This window comes from Pocillopora verrucosa, chromosome 14 (assembly GCF_036669915.1).
Source record: "Pocillopora verrucosa isolate sample1 chromosome 14, ASM3666991v2, whole genome shotgun sequence".
Lineage (NCBI taxonomy): Eukaryota > Metazoa > Cnidaria > Anthozoa > Scleractinia > Pocilloporidae > Pocillopora > Pocillopora verrucosa.
The window spans coordinates 8263325-8277311 of NC_089325.1; the positions used below are offsets into that span (position 1 = coordinate 8263325).

The following is a 13987-nucleotide window of genomic DNA, read 5'->3' on the forward strand; positions in this document are numbered from 1 at the left end:
ACAGAAGACCAGTGGTGAATACTTTGTTAGAAGAAATATAACTTTGAGTCCTGCGAGTTTTGGAGAAATAGTCCACTACGATGTGTCGATTTTGCGCATTGAACTGATTTTGCAATTTGAATGGCGTCAAAGAAATCTCTAGAACTTCCGTTTTATATTTCAACGCACTCAAACTTGCGTAATGCTCTCTGCGTATGATCATGCAGTTCAACATTGTGCCTATTATCAAAGTCACAGAAATTAATAACACCCTATTACTCTGTCACATTGGCTCGGTATTTAAACTTATCAGTGTATCTGATTTCCACTACTCTACGTTCCTTTCTCTACTAGAATGAACCAACTTCAGCACTACAACGCTAAATTAATGTCGGTAAAATGATATTCATGTCGATGAACCAAGTCATTCCAGTTTGGTTTAAACCCTATACTCATGTAAATACTTTCTTTAGTCTAGTGAATTTGCATATACAGCTGATATAACCATGTCACAGTATTTGGTAGTATTTGATAATATTCCCCTTTAAGCCAGGGGTCGTGACGCTATTACGCTGCGCACAATAAACTCACATAATATCAAGAATCACTTTTTTTAAACAGTCAACTCTTAGTTGTTTGTGTTTAACCTTTATGACGACAGTCGAAGGATCGCAGGTGTGGTGTCGATATTTTTTGTGTTTAGGCCTCCGTTCAGACCAAGAAATGGATAATTCTAGTCGCTATGTTCTCGAGAATCAGTCCACTTGTTCTCCCATCGTTTCTGCTTTGATCACAACAGCTATTTCTGTTGTTAGCATTTTTTCGTTGGTCGGCAATATTTTGGTGACTGCAGTTTTTCTTACCAACAAAACCCTTAGGACAAGTACAAATTATTTCATTGTTAACATGGCCGTTGGGGATCTATTGTCCGCTGTGAGCACATGGCCGCTGTACGCCACTGAGGGGATGCTGTCAGGAAAACATTTGATCGATGATCCAGTAGCCACAGCTGTTTGTAAAATAAGTCTGTATTTCAGAGGCGTGTCACAGGTTATTTCAGTTTTCAGCTTAGTCGGTATAGTCGTGGAGAGGTTCGTTGCTGTAGTTCATCCACTTAAGGCTAAAGTTCTGATGGAAAAGACTCGACCCCGAGCTGTTTCATTGGCACTGACTTGGATCATCCCATTACTACTAGCTGTACCATACCTCAGATTCTTACGGATCGTTAGGCTTAATGAGAATCAACCACTCTGCTCGCTTTCGTGGGAAGCGGAGAACCGCTATGTATTCTATGCTATTGGATTTGTTATGTTCTACTGTACCCCCCTGGTTTTGATCATCATTCTTTATACCAAGATCATAAAAAGTTTGAAGCGATCAAGACGTGTCACTGATGAGCAGGACCAAGCGCTGAATAAGATAAGAACAAGAAATCACAAACAAAACCAGAATATTATGAAGGTCTTTGCATCAATTGTCGTGGTCTTTTTCGTCTGCTGGACTTCAATTGTTGTATATCTAATATTACTTGAAGCAGTTTACCCATCACAAGACAGAGACTCTTGTTTGCTTGTACTAGGTTTGTTATTTTACATATTGCCATCTTTACCAGCGGCAATCAACCCCATAATACTTTTCGTGTCGAGCACAAATTTCCTTACTGCTCTGAAAGATATGTTCAATCGTTTTTCGTGTATAAAGTTGTGGACGAGAGGCTCTCATTGAACTTAATTTCATGATGAACAAGGTGTGAGGATTGTACTTTTCAAATCAAATCAAATTTGAACGAAAGCTTCTAAATAAAATAGACAGGACATTTAAATTACATTAATACGAAAATTCTCTCGGCCATAAGCAGGAGAGTGACTTTTCTTTACCTTAATAAAGGCGGACTGAAATACTTCACGCAATATCCACAAATATTTCCCGCCCACAAAGCATTTCACGTGTTTGTACAAAAATACGAAAAAAATAACAAAAAGCTTTGTCCGAGTTTGGCTTTCTGAATTTTACAATTTTATTTAACGTCATCTCATCTCTAGAGTCATCACCAGAACGTGCGATTTTGTTTGCCATTTGTACATATAGAAATGAGCTTGAAATGAAGCCTTTGATGTGAAAATGTAAAAAAAAAAATTGATGGGGTTAACTTGATTACTTCAACGACATATCACATGAGCACGGTTATTTCCATCATTTAATGAGTTGTAACGGCGCTGAGAGGTTGTAGTTTTTCAGTTCAATATTTCAAATGACATAATATAAACTGAAGATCATGTTTAAGCCTCGAACTCCGCTACTTTTGCGCTTCGCACGAAAGATGAAAACGTGTCAGTTTGTCATAACACCATTAGCAGACATATCTCGATAATATCAAATCGGTGGCCAGAGACCGCTTTTCACAGTAGTGACATATTCGAATAGCTTGAAAGATAAGTTCAATATACGTACTAGCAAATATTTACGGGAAGTTGCATCACAGGTATTAACAACAACACGTCAGTTTAGGAACTGAGTCACGTTATCGCGTACGTGCCGGCTTTTTCGCTAAGAAGTTATTTTATTATTAAAATAATTCTTCTTCAGGAAAATTGGGCAAAGCTGGAATGTAATCCTAAACGCCTGGAATTAGGATACCCGTTCAGATGGTAATTTTTTGTCATGGTTATATGACAATTTGTGTAGGATGCTGTGAAGAGGAAATTTTAGCCCATCATTAATACTGAGAAGCGGAAATTCTTGGTTTATTTCTTGTGTGCATATCTGCAAATTCAAATAAAATTTTAACAAAAATTGAAGATTTTATCCATTCCAGTCAAAATATACATATATTCAAAACCGTTGCCATTTGAAAATACATCATGCAAAAATAAAACCTTCTTATAAAACTTTTCTTATAAAAAAGCGTCTCTTTTTCATAAGAAAAGTAAAGGAATATACGTAAATATATATATTTAATATATATTTTCAAATTTACAACATTCTTGAAAACAGGTGTATATATTTTTGTCTTCACAATTGTTACTTCTGTTTGATCAACTTCAAAACAGCCCACCTGCCATGTAAGCAGAAAAAACAAGTATGGCAATGAATCAGCAATTTCTTGGTTGTCACGACCGACCCACATGAATTAAAAACTACGCTTTAAGCTTGAGATTTCAAGCGCATGATAGTTGACGAAGGCGAAGCTCGAATAAAGTATCACGCACAGAAATCGAGAGCGAATAATCGAATTTTTCCTGAATAATTCTTCTAGGTGTTGAAAACCTAACATGACAATATCATGTTTTTATTTTATTTTGTTGACAACCACACAATGTTAGGTAACTTACTTTATTCAAATATTTAACTCGAAATAGCTGGCAAATAGCCAATCAGATTGCAGCATTTTTGGTAGAAAGCGAAGTAGAGCACAAGAACACGACATGCAATGTTCAAAAATACTCACGAACATTCTACGCATGCCCTACTTTGGTACAAAAGAAGGGTTTTAAGTTATACCTTTTACCAAGGTTTAGCTATGTGACTTAAACTTTTGGGGCTTCCGTTTTCAAGTGAATTAGTGATAAGTCACGTTTCTAGAGTGGGCGTGAATATTGTTATTCGTACAGATGTCTTGAGCGTCGAGATATTCTTGAAGCTTAAGTCCATATGTCATTGCAAAAATAAAATTATAACGATAAACAGACCGAAGATGGTTTAACTTGAATAATTTACCCATTTATAACAAAAGATTAGGATGTTTGGGGAGTATTTTTCTAAACATCAGCCCTGCATAAACACATTTCATGAGATGGATATTTCAAGTAAGAGCGTTTTTTAAATAACATCATGTCAGTGTTGAACTCCAAACACTGCTGGCAGGCGAAAAAAGTGAAATATGAAAATTCAGGCAAGGTATATCATAGGAACGTTTTATTTCATTTAGATCAGTATTCCGTGAATTTTATTCAACAGAAGTCTATATTCAAATGTTGTTAACTTGGTTTACAATGTTCAGTTTGATGGTACGTGAATATAAATAATCTCCTCGAGTTTTATCAGCTGTCAAACAGGAAACTTTTTTTTGTTTATTTTAGACGAACTTTGCCTTTTTTCTCGCGTATTTTGATTTTACTAAATTTTCATCGAAAGGTCGCAAACAACTGTAATTTGAGAAATTTGGGCAAACCTGAATATCAACGAAACATCTTAAAGCACTCTCTATTTTCCGCATGGAGTTTTATCACAACTGTCAACAGCAATGTGTCTTTCACTTTCAACCCATTCCAATTCTTTTTTAAGTCCCAAATTTTCAGCCATATTTTTAAAGAGACCTACTTCTCTAGAAAATGGTGTAGGCGCAAGAATTTGGATTATCATTTTTTGTTAGTGTTGGTGTTTCATAGTTTCGTGTTAGGTGTTTATTTTCTCGTCTTCCATTAGTGTCCTTTGTCAGTTACCAGTTTTGTACTTGTTATATTTATTTGCATATCGTATATATATTGGTTGCGCGTAATTTATTTGGTTAGTTGTCTAGTTTGCGAAAATTGTCGTTACATACCTAGCTCTGGGTTTCATGTTTTCGTCTTTGGTTTGGTCACATTCGTCTTGTAAGTATCCTTGTTTATTTCGCTTTGTCGTTTTCCAGTACTTTCACTCATACGATGTAAGTTACTTTATGCTCATTCGCGTGATTGTAATTTTGTCATTTTCAGTTACCGTATTCAACAATGTGTCAAGTTTGTTCTAGTAAAGTTTGAGATACGAGTGATTAGCGTTTGCGGCTATAAATGGAGCTAAAATTTAGGGTTATTTTTAACCCTTGGTCAGTGCCGATGTGAAGTTTTGGTTACATGTTTAGATTATGTATTTTTTGTCATGGCAATAACAGTTTAATTGCGTCATCTCTGGAGTCATGAGAATGACTGCGACGGCTTTGATCATGCAAACGTAATCAATCAGTTTTTCATGATTGCCGTGAGTGAGAATGAGTTTGACTCTCTTGTTAAAAAGATGCTGTTAAAACGCTGGTTAGCCTCAAGTAACGTTGCGCCAAGGTCTTTGTTTAATGCCTTGTGGTATAAATTTCTTCAACCCTACTGGGTCTCCTGGCTGTCTTAGAATAAACATCATTCTCTTAAAAATGGCGTCATATGACACTGATACGTCGAGTTTTTAATATAAGTTTAGTATTTTGATACTTAAGAATTTAAAAAGCTTAATATTACATGGTTAAGTTGGACCTATTATAAATGTTAATTCGCACAACCCCGTCAGCAACGCCCAATCACTGTTATTTTAACTGTTTTATTCGATCCGTGAACAACTTCCTAAATCGCTTCCACTAGAGCGACGATAATCAGAGAACTAATCAACAATATTGGGGCATGGTGTATAATGCCTTGGGAGCCGGCCTTCAATAGTGCAGCTGGACGCGCGTTCCTCCGCCCGACCAGTCGGGGAGAGGTTTGCTGAGGGTCTGGCACTAATAATCATTATCAGCGCCAGACCTCTCGCCTGCTCGCGTCGCTCCAGGTCTCTCACTTTCCCGCGGGCAAAAAAACGCTCGTGCCGAAGAATTAAAAATGTGGGCCTGTTCGCAAGCTAGTTAAGTAGTTGATCCCTTGAACTTGGAGCAAACTTAGGACTTTGTCCACCAGAATTTTAGAGCTAATCCATACTAGATATTAAAAATCACTACAACTCCAAGAAACTGAATTTTGGACTAAACGAGCTGAGAAGACGGCTACTGTCACTTGGTCATTTTAGTTGTGGCTAACCGTGATCTCAACAGATTTCATGCTCGTCTTTTCAAATACCCTTAGCACACACTGGTAGACTCCACTGTCCTCCATTTGAGCGTTCGTAATCCTGAGGATAGCTAGATAGATTTTGGCCTCACAAGCGTATGTTCCCTGATCTTTTAGACTTAAATTTAGAAGTGTAAATACTTGACCCTTTAACAAAACCTTCTTTGCGTCGATATTTCGCTCCCTGAAAGGTGCCAGGGGATGGTGTCTGTGATAGAGTGATACTGTAGCATTTCGGTCGTTAGTGGAACAGTTTAATGTCAAACTATGGGCCTGGTATCCGTGCAAAATCACGTCTGGTTTAACGAGGAAAGATAATGGTTCTGCGAAAAAGTTGACAATAAACAAAAATTGATTTGTAAATATCAACGGTCTATACTTGTAAGAGTAAGGGAAAGCCCTCGAAAAATTCATGCTGCTCTTGTTGTACACTAAGTGGTGTTTCAGGCCTCAAAACAAAGTGATTTGGCGATCCACCTGCCAGAATAAATAAATTAATATTAAAGGTCCATGCTCGTAAAAATAAAGGAAAAGCCCTTGCAAATTTCAAATGATAAGCGTAAGTAGACTGTCCCGTTGATGGTTCAGGCTTTGCGGTGGCTTTGTAGTCTCATACAACTGAGCTGCGTTAAAAAAAAACTATGGGACCAAAACAACACTACCATCGTAACGGTAAAGCTTGTTACGATTATCGAACCTTATCATGGAAGGAAAAAAGTCATCGGAAAGTTGAGGTTATGTTTAATTCTGAATAAACTGGCTTTAATCTTGTAAATTACCTTACCTCGAATAGAAATCAAATATCCTCTACCAGGTGGCCATCGAATGTTCCAACCACCCCGATTATTCGCCTGGCAGGACTATATTCCAGCATCTCTGCGTTCAACATTTAGTAAAGTAAAAACCTTTCCTTTCCTCGAGAGTTTGTTTTATTTAAGGTCCAGCTCATGGAATGAAGCAAGCGGATGATGTTTGTATAGGAGAGATACTGTTGCTTCCTGATCATTTGTAGAACAGTTAATGACTAAATTCTGGCCCAGATATCCTCGTATGATAACCGGTGGCTGGTTTAGAAAGTTTAGCGGTTCTGTTGGAAAAACCAAGACACACACAGAAATTGGAAAGTTACAACGGATTATCACTGGCAATCAAGACTGAAGCTGGAGCTATCAATGGTGGTTTTGCTGGCATCTAATACGATTATATTACCCATTTATTGCCCTTCAAGGCTGCCAAGAAAATATTTTTTATCTGAGACACGTGTAAATTTGTTATAGATTGTTTTACAACTAGAGGAGTTGCAATTGTAGGTCCTTTTTTTCTTCTGCTCATGCTGGCATGTAAGACGCCTAAATTTGCATAGAGACAGAGACTTCAACTTATCGTCTGTCTGTAACCCTCTAACATGCACATGTCTGTATCGCAAACAAACATTCCATCGCGTGGACTTACTTCTTACACTCCTTGGTCAATTAACTCGTCTTTGCAGTCTCGTAAATTATTGTACTCAAATTTCCTTTAGTACCAAGAACAAAAAAATTAAGTTTACTTCACCTTCATTAAGAATCAAATATCCTGTACCCGGTGGCCACCGAATCTTGTCATTTGCTTCATTTTTTCAGTGCCTCGCATGCGTAGAACCCAGAATCTCTTAAACCGACATTGAGAAGTTCGAATGCCTGTCCTTTCTTTAAAAGTTTTTTTTCTTCCAGCTTTAGTTCGACAAAGGCCACAAACGGATGGCGCCTGTAAAGAAGGGACACTGTAGCATCTTGGTCATTGGTGGAGCAATTTATAAGTATCTTTTGGCCCAGGTATCCCATTAAGATATTCTGTGGTTTCTTAACAAAAGCCAAGGGTACTGTCAAGAAAAACAAGTGAAGTATATCAGCAAATATAAGAAGAATTCTGATGAATTTTGAGTAACTTTCTTAGAATTAAGGATCATATGAAAAGACAAATTTCTTACCACTTCGAACAAGTTTGATGACATGAAAATCCCTTCCTAGTTTATTAGACGCCAGACACCTGAAGCTCGCAGTTGGCTGAATGCCTTGAACGTTTACCACACTCTTCTTTGTCGGTGTGTTTGGAGGAGTCATTATTAGACTCTCAGGGACGGGCATCCACTGACTTTCAACTGGGTCACAAGAGCTCGTGTTGAAAGTGAAACAATCCGTGTTTTGGTATTCCCACTTGAATGTTGGCAGAGAATTGCCTTTGTTCACCACACGAGACACTTTCGACCCTTTGCCGTTACTACTGAGCACCTTGTCGGGCTTTTGTATTAATCGGGGGGAGCTGAAGAAGATAATTAACCTGCATTGGTCTAGTTTTAGAAGATAAAAGACTTACCCATAATGCAGGTATAAGGGTAAAGGATAGCAAAATTATCCGATGGGGACTACGTTAGAAATTGCATTTGCATCAACATTGTCAAACCGAAAAAAATGTGCAATGAAGAAATAAACGTGTGCACATAAAACAAACATGATTTTTGCCAACCCTCCAGATCATTGAGTCAAAGACCTGGGTGTCAGGTAACAAAATTTTGAGTACGAATACAAAAGTTAAATACTGCTTTCAGTTTATACATACCTAGGACGTTCAGATCAATGATTAGTTTTACAGGTTGGGCGTGACCGTTTGTTGCAATACATTCAAACTCTCCTTGATCTCTCGAGTATAATGCACTTCGTATTTTAAGAACTTTTATAGTCCTAGCGCTCTTTCCTCCAAACTTGTGTTCTTTAATTTCTTCATAAACTTCATACGGAATTCTCTGGCATCTGACGTCATTCAACTCGGAGCACTTCATTGTGGGCAACTTCTTGCCATTTCTGTACCAGTCTACGTCAGGTTTGTGGATTGCTGTTGCTATGCATTTGATGACTTTTATCGAGCCTTCTCTTACGGTTTTTTCTTTGACAATAGGTTGCAGTTCATCTGTTGAAATGATAGAGTAATTATTTATTGCACTTACTGCTAATAATCATTACACGAATTTGTTTTCATGCGAGTTATTTTTCATTGGTCCAAAACAGAAACGACCACAATTAAATACATATAGCAATGTTTTGACAACCCTTTTTTTAAATTCCGCTTCTAAATAGCTTTTCATCGATCTCTATGTTCCCTTAGGGTATTTAAATGTGGTTTTATTGAAAAGGAATATAGATCTTTAAAAACGAATTTTGCAACACCCTCTCCATGACAACTAAGAGGTGTCCCCGTTTTTCTTTTTCTAATCTCACGCTGCTTGCCGCGGTTGGCAAACTTGTGAGAACTCAAAGAAATTTACATTTCAAACCTCGGTGCTGGACATCTGGTGCTGTTGTTATAACCGGAGGAGCTTTAACGTCTGGATCTGGTTCCGTTTTAAAGTCTGAGGTTGCCTCTGGGAAAACAGTGATTTCTTGAGTTGGGGTGTGCGGAAGTTCCGTAGCGTCCGATGTTGTTATGACTTCTCGTATTGCTGTGGTGAATTGATTTGCCACAGTCACAATCTCAGTATTTGTGGCTTCTACTGTTGATGCAGTATCTTTCGCGGCTGTAGAATACTCTATCAGTACTCAGGGAGGGGTGGCAGGCAAACTGTTGTTACTGAGGGAGGGCAGAATTGGGCTCCAATGGAGGGGTGAAAGACGAACTATTAATACTCAGGGAGGGGTGGGAGGTGGCTGTATTAGTAAATGCTTCTAATAAATGTAGTTTTTAATGGTTTATTCAAATTGTTTTGAGCGCTTTTTTTATTTCAAAATTTCTGCGTTGGGTCGTAGCGTTTCTTTATTTTTTTTGTCATGCGAATGCGAAACTGGCACCTAGACACTGGACTAAAATTGTTCTTAAAAATATCGCCAATTCCCGTTTTCGATCCTCCACTGTTGGGTCATTGTTGTATCATTACAAAAGTGGAAGATCGAAAACGGGAATTGGCGATATTTTTAAAAATAAATTTAGTCCAGTGTCTTGGTGCCAGTTTCGCATTCACATGACAAAAAATAAAGAAGCGCTATGACTCAGCCCAAAAGTTTTGACATAAAAAATAGTCAGTCGAAAAACCGCTCAAATAATTTGAATGGTCTATTGAAACTCTATTAATCAGTTCAACATTTACTGGACAGTCGAAATAATTTTTTACATTAGACCTGCTTAATTGTCTGCTTTGAAGTTTAACATTGAATTTCAACTGTCTCAAATTGCTCGGCTGTAAAATGCTTTGCATTTGCTAACCCGAGGACACCGGAAATTACAAAGTATTCGTACCCTGCAGTGGAATAGGAAAAGTTCGCCAAACTCGTCAAAATTCTTTCAGGTATATTACATTTCACCCTACGGGCAAGATTACTGAACTGTTTCCCCAGTTTAAGAGTTTAACCTACGACAACGTTATCACAGGACCACTGGTAGCCATAACAAGAGCTGATGAACAGAGATTTGGGGAGACTGGCACATTTAACAAACGATCAGCTTACGACTTCTTTGCCGCTTCTGTCCAGTCTCTGCTCGGACATCAATTGTTATTAGGGCTTAGCTGTTTTACATCTAGCAATTACGAAGATGAGACGCTTGGCGCCTTGGAAAGACGTTGAACATATCCAAATACCCTCGCTCTAGAACAATCATAAAACCAAAATATTTCATTTTTGTTTTGTCATTTTTGGGGGGTCGCTGGATTGTTTAGGAAAGATTTGTTGGTTCTTTCTAAAACATTTAAAATCACACTACAGTTTCTCCTCTGATATCTGAAAAAGTCTGTCATGTTTACATCTGAAAAACACATTTTTTTTTCAGTATGACCCAGTGTTAACCTATAATGTTTTTGATAAACAAATCAACCTCTTAAACCTGCTTAATTGGATTATAATCCTTGTCGAGCTTTAAAAAAATTTATAAAGAAACCGGCCTTCTTGACCCTTCTGGATGCAGCCCAACAGAATCTGTGAATAGCCTGTTTACCAGGGGGTGCCATAGAAAACATTTGCCTGTTGAGAGTAAACAAATTTTCCTTACATGGAACCCAAAACATCACAAATTACACCTGAGGTGGATTTCCCACACTGCTATATCGATTATCATTTTGCAAAAGGAATTTTTCTTTCAATACGTATCACTACCAACCTTGGGCGAGCAATCACTAATGAGAAAAGTCGTCTAAGATATATAGAAACCATTATCTAACAGACTAACCTGGTATTATAGCAAAACACAAAATACCAACAAGAGTACTGCAGAGAACACAGGAGTTAGTCATCGCCATAACTGCTCCAAACTTCAGTATTTTGCTTTGCCCTGGCTATGCCCACCACCTGCGACTGATTTCGCTAAAACAAGCATATCTCCCTAATAGAACACCAGAAGTTTTGATCACTCAGCCAATCAGGTGACGGAATTGCGCGTTCTTGATCACTGTTGAAGGCAGTTTTGTCAATTAACCGAATTTGTTAAGTATTTGTGCACTTAGAGGCATGTTATGATTTCACTAGTTCTTGCCTGGCGCCGAAACATGGCATGCATATGGTCCGAGTTATGGCGTGATCTCAATTGTTATCGATGGCAATAGTTTTTGTCAATAGGCGGTTTAAGGTATCTGCATATCGCGTGATGTGCCGATAACAGCTGCAGTAGTCAATACTAGTCTGGCGGGGACAGGACACGCGATTGTCGTAAAATGCCGTTGATGTTACAGAGCAGCTACCTTAAGTTCGAGTGTTGAAGGGTCAGACGTTAATTTCTTCTTGGTGAGTTTCCGTTCCCGAATGTAGTGAATTTTCAAGTTCCAAATTCTTAATTAGCTGACTATCGTAATCTTACCTTAGTCCTTCGTCAGAGCGATTGACTAACGGCTAACACTCGAAACGTCAGCTTTTAAACTATTTACGGTGGCCAAATTACGTTATCAACTCAGTTCAGTGATATTACTAAATTACCCTGTTATACTATCCCACCGACGCAGCACCACAGTTTCTATAGAAACTTAACCCCTTTTACCATAACCATAGATCAAGTTGACCCGCGTTTATCTTTTATAGGCAAAGTAAATAATATTATGTAATCCAATTGAAAACCAGACATGATATCAAAACATTAAAATCAATTAATCACATGGTGGCCATACAGGAAGCCCAGTGTCTAGGACTTTATATTTGCATTTTACGTGGATCGTGTAAACTTGCGTTTCCTATGAAAACGTATGGGATGAACGACATAAGCCTAGAAATTCTGCCATTTTTGAAAGATTTCGCATCAAAATGACTTACCTTCCATATGTAACTGTAACGAACCGTTAATTCAAACGGCTCCTACAAAACGCAAATTTAAACGGCTCTCATGGGGCCTGGGCCTCGATCCTCCTGAAAAAGAGGGAGAGGAGGAGTCCGTTCGAAGAGGAGCGCGGGTTCATCTCTCGAACAGCGGCTGATAATTGAGTCTAACTCCCACTAACGAATAAAGAGGGTAAGTTTCTCAAGAAACTGTGGTGCTGCGTCGGTGGGAGAGTGTGACAAGGTAATTTAGTATTATCAACTGAGTTGATAACGTAAATTGCCCACCTTAAAGAGTTTCAAAGCTGACGTTTCGAGCATTAGCCCTTCGTCAAGGCGACTGGTAACAGTAACTCCCATTAACTCCGACCTGACTGATTTTGGCCCTTTCACATTTGGCGCGTATGAACCATTCTTTTGACGTAGCAAATGCAGCACGAGTGGCTTCATCCAATATGAGTGGTGAAGGCTTCATCCAATATGGCTGTGCTTCCCTGTGACAATGATGACAAAAGCTCTCAATTCAGGGCGCTATTACTCCGTTTACAAAGGCGGTTCCGATCAATTCTTATTAGACTCTTCACCCGCACTGAGCATACATTCCTTGGCGCAGCAGTATCCTTCGTCAATGTTCCAATCCTAGTAGCACTATCACTATTATGTCTCCTCACTAATTTCAAATTTATTGACTCGGTAAACAACGGCTTCCTCCATTCGTGATGCTACAATAAGGAATTGAGACAAATGGAAAAATGAAGTAGTTGATTTACACGAGAGAAACAGTAGCACCACCTTGGTCATCCGTTCCCCTATATTATTATTTTTTTCAGATTTCATGTTTATTTTTTCATTTTGATCCACTGAAGGCGGCTGTGATTTCCAAGATGTAGGGACAGTTTAATGGTCCGTTAGTTAGCAACATATTGCCGATCGCTTAACCTCTGCCTGTAAAACCTGCCGTCTTATGCCATTGGACACGTTCAAGGCTAAGATTTTAAAAAGAAGGTCGTTATGAAACTTTTAAAATTGCATGGACTTCATTGTGTCAACTCCTCAACATTTCCCGAAAATTACGATTCATTGTAGGAAATACTAAATTCATTTTAGTCCTCAACTCTGACACTTCAGATAAAATCATCTGATCTCCACTCCACATTTATCGACTGCATGTTTTGTGATATGACCGTCTTCGGTTATTCTGTCACTTAGCAACAACTTTGGAGTACTCTCTTCTTGGTGCTATATGTTCATGGCTGAGATTTTCAGGAAGAACCTCAACGGCACGTTTCAAATTGGGAGGACTTAACTTTGAAATCTCTGTAATATCTTCCAAAAAATAGCTTTCATATCATAGAAAAACGAACTTCCTTCTATCTTGCAACTCAGACAGTTTAGTTGAAATTTATCATCTCCGATCACTAATTCCTAACGATTTTTCATTTTTATTATGTTACATGTATATCTCGATGGTGTTGGAGACTTTTCATCTAGTAACCCAATATAGTTTAATAAAATCCGCTGGGAAGAAAAATTGTCCAGGAATAATGCTACATTTCATAAAGAAGATAAACGAATTAACCGTGGGAATACAGATTAACAAGCAAAAACTGAGAGATTAAGAGAAATAAAGAAGGAAAGAAAGGAGCAACATGAGACATGATAAATATTTACTTTGACAGTTTAAGACAACACACTCGGCCCACACTCATTCTTTGCGCTTCCCACTGCCCATATGTGAATTTCCCGTTTGTTCTCTGTCTTCCACGATGTTGTAAGTTCCATTAATATCAAAAACCTCACTGTTATCCATCAGTTCGTAGACGATGTAATGAAAGGCAAGGATCTCTAATCATTAGGATGGTCAAGCGATGAAAATATTAAACCTTAGCCCAATTTGTGGGGTTTCCATTTTCCATCGAGTGTTTCCGTTTCACGCTGATTGGTGACTTGCAC

At 38.3% G+C, this 13987-nt stretch overlaps 1 protein-coding gene and 2 long non-coding RNA genes across 3 annotated transcripts; 1 reads left to right on the forward strand and 2 right to left on the reverse strand.

Moving 5' to 3' along the window:
- The first annotated feature begins 885 nt into the window (after window positions 1-885).
- LOC131776514 (neuropeptide FF receptor 1-like) lies at window positions 886-1704 on the forward strand. Its single transcript, XM_059092712.2, has one exon. The coding sequence runs from the start codon at window positions 886-888 to the stop codon at window positions 1702-1704; it is 819 nt and encodes a 272-aa protein (XP_058948695.1).
- A 4280-nt stretch (window positions 1705-5984) lies between these two features.
- On the reverse strand, window positions 5985-9503 carry LOC136278129 (uncharacterized). The gene is made up of 6 exons (XR_010716211.1): window positions 9082-9503; window positions 8370-8717; window positions 7741-8072; window positions 7326-7632; window positions 6556-6858; window positions 5985-6094 (listed from the first exon to the last, which is right to left on the reverse strand). It is a non-coding gene; the product is annotated as an uncharacterized lncRNA (long non-coding RNA).
- A 330-nt stretch (window positions 9504-9833) lies between these two features.
- LOC136278128 (uncharacterized) lies at window positions 9834-11667 on the reverse strand. Its single transcript, XR_010716210.1, has 3 exons — window positions 11586-11667; window positions 10962-11180; window positions 9834-10756 (listed from the first exon to the last, which is right to left on the reverse strand). It is a non-coding gene; the product is annotated as an uncharacterized lncRNA (long non-coding RNA).
- Window positions 11668-13987: the final 2320 nt, after the last annotated feature.